The 23,551-nt window shown below is 37.2% G+C and overlaps 1 protein-coding gene across 5 annotated transcripts in view; it reads right to left on the minus strand.

The window, feature by feature from the left end:
- The window catches only part of ERBB4 (erb-b2 receptor tyrosine kinase 4), a 916,002-nt gene that overhangs the window by 130,831 nt on the left and 761,620 nt on the right, over nt 1–23,551 (minus strand). For all 5 annotated transcript variants that reach the window (XM_005882279.2, XM_005882277.2, XM_005882280.2 and 2 more), the window contains one exon: nt 19,978–20,163. In XM_005882279.2, the coding sequence (XP_005882341.1) occupies nt 19,978–20,163 (186 nt within the window). The remainder of the gene's footprint in view (nt 1–19,977; nt 20,164–23,551) is intronic.

Below are 23,551 nucleotides of genomic sequence, written 5' to 3' on the forward strand. Positions count from 1 at the left end.
AAATACCATGGCTGCTTTTATATACAGGGTGTCCCCAAAAATGTATACACACTTTAATAGCTTATAGCTCAATTTTGAAAATGAAGTGTATTTTCATAAACAGTGCCTTTATAGTTATTCAAAGTGTGTGATCATATTTTGGGGACACCCTATATTTGTTAAAAGAGGAGGCAAGTCAGAGATTGTCTTAAAAATTTGTGTTTTAAATTTTATTCCACCCACTTTAGGGAATTGGGAATATTATTTGATGGCTTTGACTAAGACTAGCTAAGGCAGTATAACTTCTTCTTTCCAGTTTTTCCCCCTCATTACAGTACTTACTTACAGATTTCCCTTCCCTTACACAAAAATGTGTTTTCAAGTTTTTAAAATTACTAATGACCAGAACTCTCTCAGGAGTGATTACTGTTAAGTCCTGAAATCACAGTTCTTTGGGAACATAAATGTAGCTAATGCCTTATCTGACCCAAAATAGAGGTTTTTAAATTCATTCAATACCCAGGTAGTATTTTCCTGTTAATACTTTTTTATTTAGAGAGGTACAGGAGTGAGCTGTCAGAATAAGGAATCCTATTTTCACTGCCTGTATAGTATGTGCTTGGGGATAGAAAAACTGAGAACTTCCCACGTAGCAATGTCTGTTCACAAGAAATTCAATTAAGTTGTAACGGCAGTTGTTTTGCTGATAAAACTCCTGATTCTAGTAGTCCATTCAATGTTGTAACCATTCATAAATTTTCTATCAGGCTTACCAGTGGTGGTGGTGGTGGGGTATATACTATTTTGGATTGCACCAACATCAGTAGCTTTGAGGATACTATTTCTGTGGGTTGCATTTCCAGTCCTTATTTGTTATTCTCCCTTGCCTACAATCCAATTTCTTTTAGACTTTAGACCCATATGGTGCCAATTTCTTGAAAGCTTATTGTAGGAATATTAAAAATCTCAATCTCAATATCAAATTAGCCCCCAAATCATAAGGAAATAAATCCACGTGGGCTCACAAAATTTCCCCTCAGGCCTTGGGATTCTAGTTATTTGTTTCTTTGTTTCTTATGAGGAACGAATTGTTTTTAATGTTGCATTTTAAAAAGGACTTAAAATGTGTTGCTGTCTCCCAAAGTATTTGACTTTAGTGGCATTTTTAAAAAAAACAACAACCATAACTTGGAAAATCTCAATATTTGAGCGATGATAATAAAAATTGCTTTGGGCTGCAATTCTGTATTCTTCATCACAGTCCACAGGAAAATTTTACAGCTAAGAAATAAGCCTGGAAAATATGGGTTTATAATGAAAATGTTGACAGACTCTAGCAGACACTGCTGTAATATCTTGAATCTGATTTAGAAGAAGTTTTCAATAATATTTTTCCAAGCCAGTCTTTTGGGGAATGCAAGTTTAAAGAAAAACAGTTTTCCACTACCTCAATGATTGATGAAAATGTGAGGAATTTGTGGCCAGACACCTCAAGACACCTGCGAATGAGATCATGGGCACTTGTAACAAGAGAGTAAGCATGGAGAGCTACTGTCCTCCACGTTGAAGTTAAAGTGATCCATGTAAAGTTTCACCGCACAGGGACATTTTGACATAATGTTAGTTCATAACTGCCCTATGGATGATACTGGTATGTTCTCAGATAAAGGTAGTAATAGAATAACTATCAGTCCATTTAGCTATGTTTTTTTAAATATTTTGTTATTGATTTCAGAGAGAAAGAGAGAGATAGAAACATCAATGATGAGAGAGAATCATTGATCGGCTGCCTCCTTACGCCGCCCCCCCTCCCACTGGGGATTGAGCCTGCAACCAGGGCATATGCCCGCCCCCTCCCCCTGGGGATTGAGCCTGCAACCAGGGCATATGCCCTTGACCAGAATTGAACCCGGGACCCTTCAGTCCGAAGGACAACGCTTTATCCACTGAGCCAAACTGGCTAGGGCCACTGGTAGCTATGTTTTAATAAAGAATTATGTGAGGATAATAAAAGCAACTGTGACTAGGTGATTCTAGAAGTAATCAAATTATATATATATACACTTAGGTCAAGCTAAGGAGCAGATTATCTGTGACTGAATCACACCATCACGCTTATTAGCTACGTGCCTTTGGACAGGGTACATAACCTCTCTAAGTCTCAGTGTTCTTCTCTGAAATGGGAATAATATGAACAATAATAAGAGGGATATTAACAATAGCTAATGCTGTTAAGTGCTGGTATATCCAGGCATTGTGCAAAGTGCTCATTTAAACATATAATAGTATATATCTTATAGTTTGTTGTAAGAATTAAAAGAGGTATCCCATGTAAAGCCCTTAGCACAGTGACAAGCATAACCTCAAGGCAAGTGTTAGCTGCTTTTGTTACTACAGGATTGATCTTGTTTCATGAACACTTAGGTTAAAGAGACATAAGGGTCATTATGTCCCATCATCATTACTGGCATAAACTGTCATTGTCGCACTGTATAAAACCAAACTATGACACAACAACTTATGCCACAAAAATCTTTGCTCGGCACCAGTCCAGATTAGCTGCATACTAGGGACTGGGAGGAATTCACCAAATTTTATTGAGCGCTCATGAAAGACCATAGGTATACACACTTGGTTTAAGGATTACCACACATTCTTCTACTCTACAGGAGAAACTGAGTCATTTCAGGCTGATGTTCTGACTTGATGTGCCAAAGTTTAAAGAAATAACCATTTAAAAATGTAAAGTATACTACCTACAACTAGACTCAAACTTTTTAAAACAATACATTTTTTTTTCACAAGCTGAGTACCAGCACCCAGTTAAGAACAGTACTGATATCACGGAAGCTACTCTAACTCTTATTAGCTATATTTTATGGAATTCTTTAACCTTGTATAGAAATTAGCTTAAGAATATGATTTTATTTAGCATTTAATGCATTCTTGGTGAAATTATCCACTGAGCCAAACTGGCTAGAGCCACTGGTAGCTATGTTTTAATAAAGAATTATGTGAGGATAATAAAAGCAACTGTGACTAGGTGATTCTAGAAGTAATCAAATTATATATATATACACTTAGGTCAAGCTAAGGAGCAGATTATCTGTGACTGAATCACACCATCACGCTTATTAGCTATGTGCCTTTGGACAGGTTACATAACCTCTCTAAGTCTCAGTGTTCTTCTCTGAAATGGGAATAATATGAACAATATTAAGAGGGATATTAACAATAGCTAATGCTATTAAGTGCTGGTATATCCAGGCATTGTGCAAGGTGCTCATTTAAACATATAATAATATATATCTTATAGTTTGTTGTAAGAATTAAAAGAGGTATCCCATGTAAAGCCCTTAGCCCAATGACAAGCATAACCTCAAGGCAAGTGTAAGCTGCTTTTGTTACTACAGGATTGATCTTCTTTCATAAACACTTAGGTTAAAGAGACATAAGGGTCATTATGTCCCATCATCGTTACTGGCATAAACTGTCATTGTCACGCTGTATAAAACCAAACTATGACACAACAACTTATGCCACAAAAATCTTTGCTCGGCACCAGTCCAGATAAGCTGCATACTAGGGACTGGGAGGAATTCACCAAATTTTATTGAGCGCTCATGAAGGACCATTGGTATACACACCTGGTTTAAGGATTACCACACATTCTTCTACTCTACAGGAGAAACTGAGTCATTTCAGGCTGATGTTCTGACTTGATGTGCCAAAGTTTAAAGAAATAACCATTTAAAAATGTAAAGTATACTACCTACAACTAGACTCAAACTTTTTAAAACAATACATTTTTTTTTCACAAGCTGAGTACCAGCACCCAGTTAAGAACAGTACTGATATCACGGAAGCTACTCTAACTCTTATTAGCTATATTTTATGGAATTCTTTAACCTTGTATAGAAATTAGCTTAAGAATATGATTTTATTTAGCATTTAATGCATTCTTGGTGAAATCTTTATTAATTCTAGTTCATGTTGGCGCAGTGACTTTGGCAATTCTTAATACATAGCAGAAAGAATATGAAAATATAATAATTCATTTTATTTTAAAAATAAATAATTTAAATTTTAAAGTTTATCTCAGTCTGACATCTAACCTACAAGAGACTTTATAACAAAACCCTTGGCTTAAACCTTATATACTACAGATTCTAATTGAGCAGCCCCATTAGTAAACTTCATTCATGCTAATGTGCTAGCTTGGGGCGATGATCATCAGAGTCCTTCGTTCTAGTCCTTGCCAGAGAAAGTGCACTAGGAGTGGGTGATGTAGTGTTGTAATTATATAATTAGCCTTGTCAGGGCACGGGGCATTGGGAATAGAAGGATCCTGCAGCTTTAAATGTGGCTACCTGATAGATGACTGTCATTAAGCTCATCCTTGGTTCACTCTGTGATGGAGTAGACACAGCTTAGGAACAGGATTCATAATGAAGGATAAAATCTTTGACCCATAGCCACTCTTGTTCATGGGCTCATCACCACTCAGCTCTCCTTCCTTTCCACAGCTACACCTGTATCCTGTTCATCTCTCACCTTAGCCTGATGAAAAATAACATCTGCCAAAAGCTCTTTGTAATCAATCAAATTCAAATGATTGGAAGTGAAATTTTATACAGATGTTGTCTAGCCGAGGACTTCTAATCATGACAACAATGGCTCTCCCCATCCTACGCTCCTTTTCATAAATATTTCCTAAATTGCTTGTTGTGTAATTTTGGCTGCATAGACTATTATATATTTAAGACGTAAATTTTCCTTAATAATTATATTAAAGACATATAAAAGCACTTATGCAGATACATATATGTTAATGCATATATGGATGTTTGGATGCACATGCATACATACACATCATGTAAGCCGTGTTTATTTTATTTCATTGTGCATGATACTAAATAAAACTATTCTAAAAGTTTGAACTTGCTGAGAAGATAGGAGATTGGTATACAGCCTGAACTGCTGCTTTCTCTCATTCATTTTCAGTTTGTCTTCATTATTAACCTAATTTTCCTCCCTTCTGGCTCCATGCCCTCCTGGGTTTGGTTGGGCTATCTCTCTTCTGCAGCAGTGACCTTCTAAACCACTTCTCTATGATAATTAGAAGGTGCAGAAGTAGGAGTGTAGATGTTCCCACCTAGTAATTGGAAGAGGACCTGGTACTACATTTGGATGTTGCATCCCTCCTATGTCACGTAACTATGCACAAGCAAGGTCCCCTTTTTCATAGCCACTGTTCTAAAACATGTTTGTACAAATCTATAGAGGATGTCTCTTGAAATAAGACAATGTCAAATTAACTAATGCTAGAATAAAACAGTGTTCAGAATAGTATATGTCCATTGTAATGTTCGAAACAAATTAAGTTCAGAAGTTATTACAAAATAGGTCGTTATTACAAATATTGATCGTGGTAAGACCCAAGTATAATTAACAATAAAAAACTAGGAGGTGTGTGTGTGTGTGTGTGTGTGTGTGTGTGTGATTATAAAGGGATGATATGAGCTCATAAAATAGTTCTATATCTTGATTGTGGTGAAAGTTATATGAATCAACATGTGATAAAGTTGCATAGAACCACACACATACGCGTACACATGAGTTTATGTTCTTGATGCACATATTTGTCTTCAAATGTACAATTGATTATTTATCCAGTGCATTGAACATCTATAACCTCAAGTGTTCTAGCCTGACTGGTGTGGCTCAGTGACTGAGTGTTGACCTAGGAACCAGGAGATCACAGTTCAAATTCCCAGTCAGGGCGCTTGCTGAGGTTGTGAACTCAATCCCCAGTAGGGGGTGTACAGGATGCAGCTAATCAATGATTCTCTCTAGTCATTGATGTTTCTATCTCTCTCCCTCACCCTCCCTCCCTCTTTGAAATCAATAAAAATATATTTAAAAATGTTCAATATATGTATCTATGAATTATAAACAAACAAAACTAGGCCAAGAAATAACCCTACAATATTTGAAAATCACTAGTTCATCTGAAATGTATTGCAATTTAACAAAACCAAAGAGGTGTTTCTTTTTGCAGTTACACCTGTATCAATGCTCAGTGCCTGCATGCAGTATTGTACTACAATTATTCAAGATGTTATCAGTGGGGAAACTGGGTGAAGAACAAGGAAACCTCTCTTTAAATATTTTGTAACTTCCTGTGAATCTACAATTATTTCAAAACCAAAAGGTTTTAAAAAGAGCTTTCTGGAGAAAGAATTGGGAGGATATAAAATCTGTTTTGCCTCCAGTTACACTACGGTTTTCCTATTTCCAGTCAAATCTCTTGATCTCCTTACCCTTTGTTTCTCCTATGTGTAGCAAAATGCAAGTCCTATCTCTCTGAGTTACTGTAAACATTTTAAATCTGTGGGAAAATAACATTGCACGCATACGTCTGAAAGATCATGAATATAGACCACAAGTGCCCGAGAGCAATACTGTAACACCCACCTACCTCTACAGTTTTAGAAACAAAAGCCATAGGGGAGCCATAAACTAGATGTGCCAGTCTTGAGACTTTGATTCTGCATTGTGGTAAACCACCGTGTTCCTAAAATCTGCTACAATGCCAAGCTTCACATCATCAGGACTAATAGATGTCATTGTGAGCACTTTACACACCTGAAGTACAATTTAGTCCATTTAGGTTGGATGGCTCTCAATTTTCTGTCAAAAAAGTACATTAAAAGTACTAGCGAGAGTATGAATTTACAGTAAGGAAATTAAGCTCTTTATTTTCTGAATGTGTGCGGTAGGTGAATGAAGGCCTTTGCCATTTGTAAAGGCACTTCCTGACTGAATTAGAGCTGCTCAGCAGGCCAAAGTCACAGGCAAAGCAAAGCAAGAGGGAAGCTTACTATTCTGTAGGTTAGATGAGAAACCAACGAAATGACTCCTTCTCTGAGAGAGAGAGACCTTCGTATTTCATGCAAACCCCAGGAAATAATGAAAGCTTCAGTGCCATTCTGGGACCTGTGCTCCAGAAACTGCCACAATAAACTTTATTCTCATCTGGTGCAATTGAGATTCCCTTTTATCCCTCACTACCCCTTATATACTGTTCTCCTTTAAGGCAATGAGAACTCGGCACAGGAATAAAAAAGCATCGGTTGTTTCAGAGATGGGATAAACACGATTCAAATTCAGCCAGGTGCTTTAACACCCATTTGGGAGGACACAACATTATTAGACATTATGATATAAAGATGAAGAAGAAAAACTATTGGTGGAAACGTGATATCCTATATAATAAAAGCCTAATATGTTAAGTGCCTGGGCATCTGGTCGTCCGTTCAACCAATCAAACCATAATATGCTAATGATATACTAAGGCCACTCAACTGCTTGCTATGATGTGCACTGACCACCAGGGGGCAGATGCTCTGACCCATAGGTTAGCTTGCTGCTGTGGTCTGGCCAATTGGAACTGAGCAAGATGGGCCAGACACACCCTGGAGCCCTCCTGTGTCCCTCCCCAGCCCCAACGGTGCACAGGTGGGGTCCTTCAGCCTGGCCTGCACCCTCTTACAATCTGGGGCCCCTTGGGGGATGTTGGAGAGCAGGTTTTGGCCTGATCCCACTCAATGCAGAAGCTGACCTCTGGTGGTCAGTGCATTCCCACAGGGGGAGCACTGCTCAGCAGAAGCCGGGCTCACAGCTGGTGAGCACAGTGGCAGTGGTGGGAGCGTCTCCTGCCTCTGTGGCAGTCTGACATCCTCCGAGGGCTCCCGGACTGCAAGAGGGCGCCCCGCCCTCCCCTCCAGTGCATGAATTTCATGCACCAGGCCTTTAGTTCAAAAATAAAACACCTTGGAAGCCAAACCAAAAACACTAAAGTACTAACATAAGCTAGCTGCCTTTCACTTAATATTCTATAACTGAAAAAGTTCATTAGATTATTTAAACATTATCACAGGAAGTATAGATGGATTCTCTCTTGTACTACAGTAGTCATTTCCTCTAAATTATAGATGAGGGACCCACAAATCTTATGGAGTTGAGGTAGGAGATGTTGACTGTCAGTCAGTTGATCTAGGCTGAGCACCTGGGTTGTCAGGGTCCTCTATGAATTCAGATCCTGGCTTTGTCACTGAGAAGCAATGTGGTCTATATAGACTCTGTCACCTGTTGAGCTCTCATCAGTTTCTGGTCTTGGACTCTGGGACACCAAATCGTAAAGCCAGTCTCTGGGAGAACCTAGGGAACTCTCAGGTTCCAGGAAGGCCTCTCAACACCCTTGTGCTGCCGCACTTCTGGCTCAGTCTTATTTATTTAGATTTTCAAGTAAGATTTCACTTGACAAAACAATTTCATGCCTTCATTTTTTTTTTAAATCACAGAACTAGATCATCTTTTGGGGCTCTTTGCTTTGAAAAAAATTTAACAAGTGTGATATTCATTTTTTTTTTCAAAGATTCCCCACCTCCAAAAAAACAAAACAAAACAAAACTGCTCTGGACTGGGTTCTTTCCATGTGATTTTTCTATCGCTTTCCTTTTTTTATATATACACAGCAACATATTTTTTTAAGATATCAATTTGTGTTTTGTGCTTGCCTCTTCAGAGTTAAATAGGACAATCTGTGTGTTTCTGTCCCAGCTCTCTATCTTGAAAGGGCTTTTAAGGGTTTTTGTGCTTGTAAGACCTAAAATTGTAATTCCAAGGCACAAGCCTCACTTGGGTTTTGTTTGATAAACTGCCTCATTTTTATCTAGAAGTAGAGGTGAGAGTGGGACATGAAAGAGGCTGAACTCAATGACCTGAAGAAAAAAGGCTAAGTTCCCCAAGATTAAAGAAGGAAAGGGATCACTGTTTCCACAGGGGGCTGGCAGTGGGTGTGGTGGGAGGACCTCTGGTCCTACTCTCATTCTGTACCCACAAAGGTCCAAGCCTGTCATGGTGTGGTGTGTGGATGGATGTGCAAGCCCCGAGGGACTGCACACCATGAGGCAGAGTTCGTGAGAACGTGCTCAGGCTGGCTTTAGGAGAGGAGAGTTATGTGACTCAGAACCCAATCTTCCAGTCGTCCCAGTCAGCTCAGCCCAGATCAGCTGACAGCCAGTAGTCCCCTGACGTGTGAATGGGCATAGCCGGGGTCCCAGAGCCACACACTCGTGAGCAATAAACTGCTATGCTATATGCCAGAGACAAAAAGAGAGAGGGGTGATGATTTGGAAGCTGTAATGATTGCCCGTACCTGACAGATTGCGGAGCTCTGCTTCCATGGAGCTGAACAGAAGCGCCTTTATGTGTCAATTCTAAAGGTCAGCAAGCTGGAGATCCTGCCCCTGTTCGCTAAGCCCCAAGTATTCCTTGCCGGGGTTCTTGACCCAGCATCTAGTAGGGTTCAGGAATCTGGAGAAGGGGCTGTGCGTAGATGACATAGGAATCCAGAGACTAATAAAGAGTCCAGAGATGAGATATAATTTTGAAAGGCACTGGGGGTCAGAGGAGCTTAGCTAAAGGAGCTAAGATCCAAGATCTTAAGTCTAAGGTCTTAGGTTCTCTCCTCGTCCCCAGGACCCCATGCTTTTTATTAACACAACTTGTCCTGAGGCAAGGCAGAGATATACACTTCAAAGGGTATACAGAAACATTGTCAAAATGGGGGAATTAGCCTACGGCTGTTCAGGTGTTTGGCCAGTAGGAGGCAATAACATGTAGATTAAGATGCCCTTTAACTGTCTGGCAGCCACAATCAGTTTCCTATTCAGGTTTGGGGAAATGCCTTTAGCCATTCCCAACAGGTGACTACATGTGTGACTCAACCCTGTTGAGTCCCCAAGTCTCATCAACCTTTTGATGAAACTCTTGAAATTATGACATGCTGGAATTGGTTCCCAGCAATTCCTCATCTGACTCTTCACATCCCTAGAAGAAACCTTATGGGAACCTTCCAATAAATGATGAAAATAGAGTTTTTGACTTTTATAGGTTAGCCCTAAGCTGGAATACTTTTAATTTAGGGAAAAAAAGTACTGTGATATTTCTCTAATCTAGTATTTCAGACCATGAAGGAATATAAAAGTTAGTACAGATCAATAAAGAAATATGCATATTCCTGTTTGGTAGAAACCTTTGTCTTACTTTTAAGATTGGTATCAGTTGCTCCTATTTATTTATTAATTCAAATTTGATAAACAGAGGTTATTCAAGCATAAGTATTCTCATTTGGTGAAAAAGAAAATGGCTCTCAAAGGTCTCAGAACTATGATTCAGAATTCAAACCAAGATTGTGTTTCCCTGTACTTCATATTTCTTCTGCTACACTATGCTGTCTTTCTATAGAATTCTTATCTGAATTAATTTTGATGATAATAAATATTAGATTGCATATTTATTATTTTACTTAATATTACATTACAATCTATTAGGCACTGCAGCTTTGGTAGTAAATGTGCAGAGCTGATGCATGATGTGTTTAACCATCACCACAGATGGACCAGTGAGGTACTGGCCATTTTATAGGTAAGGAAATCGGTTGGGAGGCAGGAAGTAATTTCCCTAAGTCATACAGATGATAAGTGGCGCAGCTGAAACTGGGACACTGTAGTGCTTCCGTCTCAATCCTGCTCTAAAAACTGTTGAACGGTACCATTTCATATTCACCACATGAGGCAATATTTCTTTTTACTTGTTTTATTTATTTATTTATTTTGTGTGTGTGTGTGTCTGTGTGTCTATCTTCCCCAGTGGGACATAAAACTGTGATAGAGAGATTTCTTGTTCTTTCTTGAATTCTCAGATCTTTGGATAGCAACTGTTACATCATAACTTAATATTTTTTAAAATTTCTTTATTGGTTAAGGAACTTAATATTTTTTAAGTTAATAAACAAACCTCCCCTGGTTTTTAAAAAAAGGCCACAGATATTCTCTTTGGTATTCAAATCTCAAGTATTGAATTAAGGCATGGGTGTAAGACTAGACAGAGATTCTGAAAAATTCACCCACCAGACTGCCTCTTTAGAAAGAAAGAAAAAAAAAGCATCTTCATGGAGTAATCAATGACCTGTCCATGATTCTGGGTTCAATTCTTCATTCTTGGACGAGTTCACATCATGGCCCTGGGAAAGTCACTAAAGATATTATTCTGAATATAATTTTACTACTGAGTCAGATTTATGGTACTGAATTTTCCTAAAGATATAATAGCAATTCATGAGAATATATAATGCATTCAAAGTTAAATAATAGAAGTACAAATGTAAACATTAAGCAACCATATGTCCTTATCTCTCCCAAAACATACCCAAAGAATGTATTCAGTATACTAGTATTGGTATTCATAAACTCCTGAACATATTAAATACCATTATTACATTATTAAATGTGATAAGGGCCAATTTTGTCTTTTTGAGAATGTTAGTACTGTTCTCCCTTTTCTCTAGACTATGTATTATTGTAAAATTTGATACATTAATTATATATATATATAATTATAATTGACTTATGTGAATATAACTGAGATGACATCTACATATAGAGTCTAGTCTTGACCATAGACAAATACAAAAATTCAGTGCTCAGTTCATGAGTTTAATTGGCATAAGATACTCAGGTTTTAATTTAATTTTATTTGTGCAGAAAAGAAGGGCTGGATCAAATGGGAAATTACATTTTCCGTCACTGTGTAGCTGCTGCTAGAGAAAAATGGAAAAGAAGAAAGCAGGTAAATGAAGTCTCTGCCCATGTTACACATCCAGGCCTGAAGGAAAACGCTGCATCTGTGCATAGAAGAATGCATTTTTTGACACAGGAATCTGCTCTCCTTCCAATCAGTGAGAACTATAGTGCTGAACTGAGAAATAACTCTTCTCTCTTCACCCCTCCACTAACTCCCACTGCCGCCAATAGTTAAAATAAAACAGGTTTCATAGACACCTCCCAATGGCCACAAAATGTCAGGTTTTACAACAGAATTCTCATTAGTGCCAAAAGTAACTTGGGAACAAACATAGTATAATGTAAAATTAAAAAAAAAAAGAGTTTGAGAAAATCTATTAAACTGGCCTAAAAGTCACACTGACCTTTGAGTACTACTTTTTTTTAGAAACCATAAATGTTAGAATCAATCTATTAGTAAAATTATGACTCAGAGTATTTTATTTATAGGCAGAATCTCAATTATTCTAGTTAAACATATTAGACTAGTTTTTATTCTTTAAAATATGGAATGATTTTTTATTTTCATTTCCTTTTGGAAGGATTTTAAGATTGGATCAATTTATGACTTAATCAGGCAATGAATCATCTTGAAGTATGCCATGGACCACTGACATATGTTTTTAGAATTATCTCTGTAACTAGTTTCAATGGTAAACTACTGAGAAAGAAAGCCGTTGGGACCCGACATCTGAATTAAACTACAAATCAATTAGAGCTCCAGAGGAAATCTGACAGTAAAGTAAAACAGGCCAGCAAAGCCCTCAGGAAGGCTTCAAGGCTTTGAAAAATAGTAGCTTATATTCAGTATTCAGACTTTACAAATACAGTAACAACAGAAAAAAAAAAAGCTGCAAGTAATATTCTCCTTAGAAAGGAGTCAGGAGCTTATAGTACAGTAATAGGAAGTCAACCCACTATTAACTTTTTCTAGCTTGAGATTGAAAAGCTAGAATTTACTCTTTGCTCTCTTCAATAATAGACTATCTTATTCAAAGAATTACAACTGACCTCAGATCTTGGCCAGTTCACTGATGGTTTCACATGTTTTTAATATTGCAAATAATCCAACAAGGAAATTAGAGGGCATGATAATGACATGTGTAGAACAGCATCTTAGAAAACTGTGTAGGAGATCACATGAGGATGGAAGGCTCAAGTCCTTTCTTCTAAAAATCAGAAATATTACACAGGAGATTATGTCCTCCTACCTCAAGTATGGTCTAATAACAAATGCTTGATCTTTCATATTTGAGATTTAAAAATTGAGTATTTTTTAAATGACATCATTAGGGTGTTGTAACTATAAATACATATCTTTCCTATTGTTTTCATTTGAGATATTATCCAAAATAACACATAGTGTACATGCCTACTCTTTGCTAAGCAGTGTTTTAGTAGGTTACAAATATTATCTTATTCTCATAATTACTCTATAAAGTAAGTATTATTACTGTCTCCATTTTTAGGGGGCACAGAGAGATTAACTAACTTGTCTAAGACCACACAGCTGATAAGCGGTGGAGGTGGGATTTGAACCTATTTAGTCTGGTTCTAGAGTCTGTATGCTTAACAGAAACTAGTGCCAAACTACAAATTTTAAATTCTTAATGTCAAGTGTCACTTGTTATCATATTTATACTACATAATAATTCACAGAACACTTTTGAGCTTCCTTTATTATAATATTTTATTTTAAAAATCATAGGTTGAAAAATTCCCATATGAATGAATATCCACTATGTTTTCTTTAAAATGTAACACAAATGCTAATGACAAGGCAGGAAATTTTTTCATGGAGACAAGTATTATTTATGATAGAATCTTTTCTTTTATGGGATTAATGCTGTCACAACTACAGATAAAATGTCAGGTTCCTCACAACTCCTCAAATTCAGAAGTCCTATTGGAGGAGAGTGAGTGCCTTCAAGCTGCAGTGATGTGTGTGCGCGTACGTGTGGTGTGTGTGTGTGTGTGTGTGTGTGTGTGTGTGTGTTTGGAGAGGAAAGTGCAGATTGCTTTACAGGCCTGGCTCAGGAATCAGTTACCTGGTATAGAATCCAAGCATCTCAATCTATTGTTTTTTTGTGTGTTTTTTTAAAATATATTTCTTTATTGATTTCAGAGAGGAAGGGAGAAGGAGAGAGAGATAGAAACATCAATGATGATGAGAGAGAATCATTGATTGGCTGCCTCCTGCACACCCCCTACTGGGGAACGAGCCTGCAACCCAGGCATGTGCCCTTGGCCAGAATCGAACCTGGGACCCTTCAGTCCACAGGCTGTCGCTCTATCCACTGAGCCAAGCCAGCTAGGGCTCTATTGTTGTTTTTATTAGGGCTTACCTTCACCCATTTTCCTCATCTACAAAGTGGGAGAATACTGGCATTATTAACTACGACTAGAGTTTCATTAAATATTATATAACAGGGTATACAGACAGCACCGAGCAGATGCCATGAGTGAAAGACATGCTTTATCTACATGGATTTAATCAGTATCAGTGTTATTCACCATGAAGCTTTTCCACCGTATACTCAAATACACTATTCAGAATCTGTGAAATTGTCTTGTAAAAAGTTGTTTGCACAACCTATTAGTAACAACTGTGAAAGAAGGAATTGTCACTATTATATGTCTGGCTTCATAAAGCACTTGGAAGGCATTGTTAAATAATAACATGTTCTGCTCTGCTTACCAAGTTAAAGCAAGTTTTAAATGAAGCATGTGCAGAGAAAATATGGCTGATATAAAAAGCAAGCACAAAATGTTGTTGTTTAAATTTGTGATTTCTATTGCATAACCTTTTTTAACAATTTATTTTCTATTGATTTCAGAGAGGAAGGGAGAGGGAGATACAGAAACATCAAAGAGAGAATCATTGATCGGCTGCCTCATGCACACCCCACTCTGGAGATTGAGCTTGCAACCCAGGCATGTGCCCTGATTGGGAATTGAACTATGACCTCCTGGTTCATAGGTTGATGCTCAACCACTGAGCCACAACAGCCAGACTATTGCATAACCTTCTGTAGAATAATGAACCAAGGGAAGAATGGAAAAAGCCTTGAAATATGGATGAAAATATTTTTAAATACTTTCTTAAATGTAAAAACATATTCATGATTCTACTGTTGATTTATTAGTGTGAATTTAATCAAGTTACTTAAATTCTCTGTGACGCTCTCTGTGAAATAGACATAATGATCCCTAACCTGATAGATCTGTGATGAGACTAATTAATGAATAACATATACAGCTGTCCTCACAGAGAGTAAGTGCTTAATATTAACTACAATTCATATTTTTTCCACAAACTGTTACACTTTCCACAGGGAGGTTATAACACAAATATCAATTGGTTATTTCATAGTACCATCTCCCCTCCTCCCAGCTTTGTCAACCAAAAAAAAGGGGGGGTGTGCAACCCAAATGGAAGTGGGTATTGAAGTAAATAGGCTGATATTTCTCTTACTTTCATAGTCTCTCTTGGTGAGAATTGAAAGCAAAGAAAAAGAAGCCACTAAGTTATTGAAATAGCTATTTATAAAACACTGGTCTTTACTCAGACTATGATACTCATATTTTACAGACATTTCTAAAACAGCTCTCTGTTTTGTGGTTTTCAGGCTATAACTAATAAAGGGGATTGTTTTTAAACACTCTATGTTCTAGGAGCTGAGCCAGGGACCTTCAGTAGGCTATTTTATTTAATCTTTGGAAATCATTATGAGGAAGCATATTTGTTTTTTATTGCTGTAAATAATAACCACAATTTTAGTGGCTTGAAACAAAACAAATTTATTTTCTTACAGCCCTGGATATCAGAAGTCCAAAATCAGTTTCACTGGACTAAAAACAACGTGTTGGTAGCCTGGGTTTCTTCTGGAGGGTCTAGGGGTGAATTGGTTTCCTGCCTTTTTTGGCTTCTAGAAATAGAATAAATTCTTCAGCTTGTGGCCCTGTCCTTCATCTTCAAACTCATCATCCAAAACTGTTTCCAACTTGATGTCTTCTCTCTCTTACTCTGGCCCTTCTCCCTCCCACGTACATATAAGGTTCTCTGGCTGACACTGGGCCCACCTGGAGAACCCAGGATAACCTCCCCATTTTAAAACCCTGATTTTAATCACATCTCTGCAGTCAGTCCCTTCTAACATGCCAAGAAACATTAATAAATTCTGGGGATAGTACGTAACATCTTTGAGGATAAGGGGTTGATTTTCAGTCTATTGCAGGTAGACACTATTCCACTTACTTTGCACATGAGAAAAAATATAATAATTAACTCCACTTGAGAAATACAATTCAAAGAGACTGAATAACTTACCCAAACTCACCAAACTAAAAGTGGTCAGGTCATTGACATACTAATGTAGGTCCTTCTGAACCTAATGCTGTTTCTACTACACAATTCTGCCCCCAAAGTAGAAAGAAAAAAAAAGATCAAGGAAAGGTTCCTTCCTTAAGAGTATATTTTTGAATTGTTTCATTGGTTAAAATATTTATTAAATATTTTTATTGAATAGCTATTCTATACTAGTAAATAAGACTTAATTTAGATGCCGAGAGGATATATGAATCAGACCTAGTCAGCCCCAGAAATCCCCTATTTTAGCCATATATTTCAATGCCTATAACTCCTAATTCTACATCTACAGACCTGGACAAACTCAACTATCTAGCTGACAACTCCAGTTTCATGTTCTATACAGTTTTTCAATTTGCTGTGTCTGGAACTGAACTTTGGAATTCTTCACCCTGCAAATAAGTTTAATCTCTCAGCCTTCTCCACTTCAGGAAAGAGCATCGCCCTGCTTCTCTCCCTCATAGCCCACAGCTAACAAATAATCAAATGCCTGAAATTTGTCTCAAAAATGTATCCTAATGCTATTTATGTCTCATTATTTTCATTAGCCCCAGACTTCTATCTGGTATCTTCATTTCCATTTTTATATTGCCTCAATCTATTTTCCATACATAAACTCCTCTGAACATAAATTGGATTATGTCAATTCCACGGTAAAATACTTCAATAACTATCTGCTACATTTCAGGCATACCTTGATCTGTTTAGGACATTTGTGTGCCTGTTGTCCTGGAGTAAATAGTCATAGAGCCGCCATTCACTTTTAACATTCTTCCATTTAGACAATAATTTACATAGCCACCATATATTAGGGCTTTGTGTAATCTTTTCTCTGCTAACAATTTCTTCCCAAAGCCAGAGCCTTTTTCCCTTAGGACTCATTGGGGCCTGCCCTGGCATCTCCCCCATAATTACTTTTCTTCAAAAGCTGAACCACAGTGTTTAATCCTATACTTAATTGTTTTGTTTGTTGAATGTCTGTTCATGCTATTAGGGAATACAGAGAGAAGCAGGCCCATGCTGATGGTGTTTACCCCTAGACACTTCAGTCAGCATAGAACCTGGCACATGGTGGGTATCCACAAAATATGCATTGAAGGATTAATGGCTAAGTAAATGTGCCATACAGTCAGGGAGTTATGTAAACACACAGTATACCATTTAAATCATAAAAATGTGTTCAAGACACCAATGACCAAAACTAATACAGAAGAGGAAGAATTACTTCTGTTTAAAAGGAGAGGTTGACCAGGGAAGGCACCATAAGGGGAGGAAGCCCAATTGGTGCTGATGAATGAAAAAGAAACTATGAGAAAAGATTTCCAAGTAGAAGAGATGGCATTTGCAAAGGCAAAAAGGTTTAAAACAGTGATTATTCAGGGAACTCAAAGCAGTTTCTTTTATTAGAGTATACAGTCTTGCATAAATGATATATTAATGCCATGTATCCCTAAGGACAAAACCTAAATTATGGAAAACACTGCAGGAAATATAGAGAAGCACTAAGACATTTGAAACTTAGCTTTGTTTTCATGTACAGTGCTAGGATGCTTTGAGAATTCTTATTGCATATTTAGCTCACCTTATAAATTATAGACATTCTTAGATAAGCAAATCACTTTTTGAAGAGTTATATTTGAAACTTCATTACCATAAAGAATCCTCCCAGTAGTGAGTTTGTCATGCAATATTCACAAAATTATAATACATAATCCATAAGAAGCTATATTGAGATTTATGGTATATAAAGCTAAACTGGGATTTTCCTTCAAATAATTCTTTTAGTTTTCATTTTAAGAGTTAGCTCAAATTTCTTCTTCGAGATATGTATTCCTATTCATTCTTTGATTGCAAAAAAAAAAAACAGGCTAAGACTACTAAATTAATATTTTCACATTTATATTATACAACTGCAAAGATGACTATAACTGTATGATTTATAGAATATCAGGTCATATTTAAAAAATATTTTTATTGATTTCAGAGAGAAAATGAGAAGTAGAGAGGGATAGAAACATCAATAATGAGAGAAAATCATTGATTGCTGCCTCCTGCATGCCCCACACTGGGATGGAGCCTGCAACTCGGGCATGTGCCCTGATCAGGAATCAAACCATGACCTCCTGGTTCATAGGTAGATGCTCAACCACTGAGCCATGCCAACTGGGAAATCAAGTCATATTTTGATGTAAGAGTTGAAACAGTGAATTAAAACTCAATTCAGGGGTATATATCTAGAAGGAGAAGTTTCTTCAAGAAATATCCTTAGTATAGATAACCATAAATGGTTTCCTAAACATAAAACATGTATACCAGAAATTGAATACTGGTGGACTACAGGACATGAATGCTTTATTTGGCTCTCAGAGCAGTTCAAAGTTTGAGTCAAGATTTAAATTTGGAGAAGTCACATAAACCATCCAGTTCTAGTCCCTCTTTAAAAAATTGAAAACTGAGAATACTGGTGGGAAACCAGTCTCCTACAGGGGAGTAGTTGCTCTTAAGTTCATCAGAATCACCTCCGCTGAACCTATGACTTGGTTTTATTTTTTTCAGACTTTCAAGAAAAATTTCACTCCACACAATAATTTCATGCCTTACATTTTTAAATAATGGAACTAGACAATGTTCTGGGACTTTTTAATGCACCAACAATTTTAACAAGTTGCTATACTCACTTTTTTTAAAAAAGAATTCACCACTCCACAAACTTTTCTGGACTGGGTCCTTTAGGGAAACCAGTCTCCTACAGGGAAGTAGTTGCTCTTAAGTTCATCAGAATCACCTCACCCATCAGCCCAAGTTCTGAGATCGAGACCACTTCCCTCATGTATGTTACATACCTGAAATCTTGTGCCAGACCACTAAAACCCCCAACCATTAAAGACCAATTAGCACTATCAAAATGTCTAGGAAAGTATTAGAAATTTCACATTTTGTAATACTGAAAATTGAATGTACATGCTATTTTCAAAAATCATCTAAAAATGGGACAATTAAGACATTTAATCTCTTCTTCCTTGGGTTTTGTTTGTTCACTAAATGGCACCAAAACAAATAAGAAGCCAAACAAGTCCAGGATATATCTTCAACACAGGATATATCTTCAACACAGGATATATCTCAAAGCCGATATCTGTGAGGACCTAGGGACCATGAAGCCCTCTTAACACCCACCTGCAGCTGAACCTATGACTTGGTTTTATTTTTTCAGACTTTCAAGAAAAATTTCACTTCACACAATAATTCCATGCCTTACATTTTTAAATCATGGAACTAGACAATGTTCTGGGGCTTTTTAATGCACCAAAAATTTTAACAAGTTGCTATACTCACTTTTTTAAAAAAGGATTCACCACTCCACAAACTTTTCTGGACTGGGTCCTTTCCATGTAATTTTTATATTGCTTTCCTTTCCTTTTATATGCACAGCAAAACGTTTTATGAAGATATCAATTTGTATGTTATGCTTGCCTCTTCAGAATAAATTGAAAAATCTGTGTGTTTCTGTCTGAGCTCTGTTTGAAAGGGCTTTTAAGGGCTTTTGTGCAGTAGGACCTGACATTGAAATTCCAAGGCACAAGCCTCACTTCGGTTTTGCTTGAGAAATTGACATATTTCTCTAGCAGTGGAGGTGAGGGTGGAGCGTGATTTCCTTTTCCTTTTCCTTATCAAACACAGGTCTATGTATTTTCCCCCTGCCTGGTAAGATATTTCTCTTGTCCTCTGGTCACTGTAACAATCCAAAAATATATAAGTATATCATGCCTTTGATCTGTGGTTTGAGTGTAAATACTTCCTTATACTCTATCTTTAAATTGCAAGCTTAATATATTTAAATAGATAAAAAATTTGACATGTTTTCCATATCGAAACAGTTCTAGACCAGGAAATAAAAAGCTAGAGAAGTCACTTCCACCGGAAGGGATGGGCACGTACCTTAGCTATCTGGACACACCAGTTCAGCAGCAGCTGGGAACCAATGTTATCCTTGTGTTCATGGACGTAATCCAACAGGCAGCCATGGGGCATAAGCTGTGTCACCAGCTGAATGGTGGGGCTCAGACACACCCCCAACAACCGGACTAAATGTGGATGGTCCATGCTTGCCATGATCAGAGCTTCCTGTAAGAAAAAAATATAACACCATCATTTCAATTCAAAGTTCTTTACAAATACAGTTAGTTGCACGGCACTAGTGGTGCTGATAAGGATTTTGAAATGCATTCTCACTTAAGAAATCAATTAAAAATAAAGACATTATGTTGCTATTATATTCTTAATGATTTAACTCAAGTAAAATTAAATAAAAATAAACACTATACATGTGTCAAAGTAGAAAATACTTTAGAATAAGTGAATATGAATTTAATAGCAGTATTTTCTCTTTTGTAATACAGAGTATATTAATTGTTATTTACTGCCTAACAAGTTGAAATGGAATCCTGCCTATACCATGGATTTTTCACCTTTGGCCTTTGGTTCTAGAGTACAGTAATTTATATAAGTACAGTTATTTACATGTAGAATAAGGTGATGCAAACCTGTCACCCATTATTCATAAGCAATATACCTATTGTGTATTTATGTGAAAAAATAAACATTTTAATAAATATTTTTCCTAAGTCCACCTTAACTCAAATTTATTTTATTTTCAAAATTATAAGTGACATCTTATTCATAGAATTATAAAATTTGAGAGCTAGTTGAGACAAAAAAAATTGTTTATTCCAAATTCATTAAATAAGGAAACATTTCTATTTTTATCATAATTATAAAGGCACTTTTGCTTAATGAATATAGATTTTAGTGCATCCTAAAGTGAGTTTCCAATGAAAAGTTATTGAAAATGTCTTTATATGAATTTAAAACAGATATGACATTACACACACATACCCCCCCACACACACACAAACAGGGGTATGATACATATATGACAATTATTACAATCAGTTTACCTATATGAAGGTACTTGAATAATTGTACTTGAATAATTTCTGTAGCTTTAAAATTTTTTCAAACCAAAAAATCAAGGACAGAAAGCTATATTGAACTTCTTTTTAAGATGGCGTAGCAAATTGAATACACACATTTACTTCCATTTGCTCTTAATTCCAATTTAGTAACAATAAAGAAATTAATAAAAAGCCAGAAACCAAATATCATACAGATGAAGCAACAAGGAAAGAATACTAGAAGTAGGAACTGGCTTGGCAAACATAAGAAATCTGAAGCCTAACTTGGCAAGGGGGAAACTGAGAAGAAATCCGATTGACACCACGGGTATACACAGGCGTACACCACCAAAGGCTCCAGGAGTGTTAGCACCATAAACCTCGGTAAGCCGAGCAGGAGGGCATGCATGACTTGCACAAGATTGTGTCAAAGTATATTTAGGAACAACTTGGACTACTGATCTATTCTTCCCTCCATCCTTAGGAGGGAGTAACAAAAAGCATTGTGAACTGTACTATTAGGCAGAATAGAAAGAGAAGGACTCTGACAAAAATATTAGACTTAGTTAATTAGCAGATGCTGAAAATTGGGAGCATGCTCTAGTTCCTTCTTCCAGATGGAGCTGTAGCTTCAAAATTCTGAGTTTTGTTTAAACCTTGAATTCTATACCCAGGAAAATGTTAACAAGGTGAGTAGATATACAGGCATGTTCAGACATATCTGTTCTTAAAAAATATTATCTCAGGTGCTTCCTTTCTCTGTTAGATGTGTGTATTAAATAAAGAATATATTAAATTAAGGAAACAAGGAAATAGCAGTGATGGAATATTTCAGAATAGAGGATGTGCAGCAGAATGAGATAACAACATTCAGGCTGGAGTAGGACATGTTACTCTGGAAAGGTGATCCTAGAAGATGAAACTGATAGAATACCTAGTGAGATTAAAGTGCATTAAGAGCGCCCGGCTGGTGTGGCTCAGTGAATGAGCGTAGACCTATGAACCAGGAGGTCATGGTTCAATTCCTGGTCAGGGCACATGCCTGGGTTGTGGCTCAATCCCCAGTGTGGGCATGGAAGGCAGCCGATCAATGATTCATCATTGATGTTTCTCTCAAGAATTGCACAAGAAGATAATTGTATTTACTACAGAACACAGCTGGAAATGGTTCTATAATCATAACAACGTAAACACGAGATGCTGAAATAAGCAAACATATGACTAAATTGGAAGATGAGGGGCAGGGAGGTACACTTTAGCAAAGTGGTGATGGAAAGGGTGTAAAAGATATATTCCTATTGTTTTAGTGAAAAGTTAATACTATATGATGCATAATACCAAAAAAAAAAAAAACAGGAGTTGACAATATAAACATATTATTTAGATATATGGAGCTAAGCTACAGGAGAAATTGCCAAAAAGTTGGAAGTGATTGCTTTGGTCCATGGAAAATGGGGTCGGAGAAGGGAGAGGTAGGTAGCTAGAGACTGCTGTTTTTCATCTTTAGCCTTGAAGAAGCACTTGGCTTTTATTGTTATTATCTTAAAGCTATTTCTGAGGCTATTACTCACTTTTAACCTCCACTACTGTTTTAGTGGTGTTGAGTTCAGTTGAGTTTAAAGATTATTCACAATTATGGGGTGTGTCTGGTGGAGTATATAAATTGACTGAATCTAGCCAGAGTCTTAGGTGAGGTGTAACATTTTAGTGCTTGAGTAAGTACGGGTGGGACAGTACGGGCACATGCCTGGAGAAAGGAGTGATTCAGGTCCACACAGAAGAAATAAGCTGGTAGGATGGCATCAGCTTTACTCAAAGAACTTTGTTTTAGAGTCAGTTTTGCAGAATCTGAAATCCTCATTTCCCAGATGTTTCCAAGTAGGTTAGGTCCTCCAATCCCCCTTTCCCGAGACACCCCAGGAACCAGGCCAGTCAGAACACCAGCTTCTATGCTTCCTGGCTGAGACCACCACAACAACACCTGAAGATGGGAAGCCCAAAGAGGCATCACGTGTGGCAAGGGCACTGGCATTCTCAGGGGGTGCTAGTCAACAGTGCCAGGGCTAGGACCTCTCAGTGGCTCCACCTGGGGGCAAGAGCTGGTAAGAAAGGACAAAGACCCTGTAGATACCACAGGGTGACTGAACTGGGAGACCAGTTTATGAGTGTGTATGAGACACCCAGGAACCTCCCAAACTATTTGGGAAAGGTTTACTGGGGACTGGAGTTTCTGAAGAATCAGCAAAGCCAGAAACTTGAGTTATTACGATTGATATGGCCCCAGCTAGATCAACACTTTGGTTTTACTTACTGTATATTTCAGTAAACATGTGAAGTAAAGCAAACCACTATGGTTATAGGAGAGTGCAGAGAGGAATGACAGCCAAGTTAAATGACCTGTTATGCAATCCAGTACTAAGATTAGTTGATTAATTCAACATTAATTAATATTAAGAGTGTAAGTCAGAGGGTTCCTGTGCTGATATGCACACATAGAAATATGCACACACACCAACAAATAAGCAAAACATACAATCAAATGAGTATCTAACTTAGTC

This window comes from Myotis brandtii, unplaced genomic scaffold (genome assembly GCF_000412655.1).
Source record: "Myotis brandtii unplaced genomic scaffold, ASM41265v1 scaffold702, whole genome shotgun sequence".
NCBI lineage: Eukaryota > Metazoa > Chordata > Mammalia > Chiroptera > Vespertilionidae > Myotis > Myotis brandtii.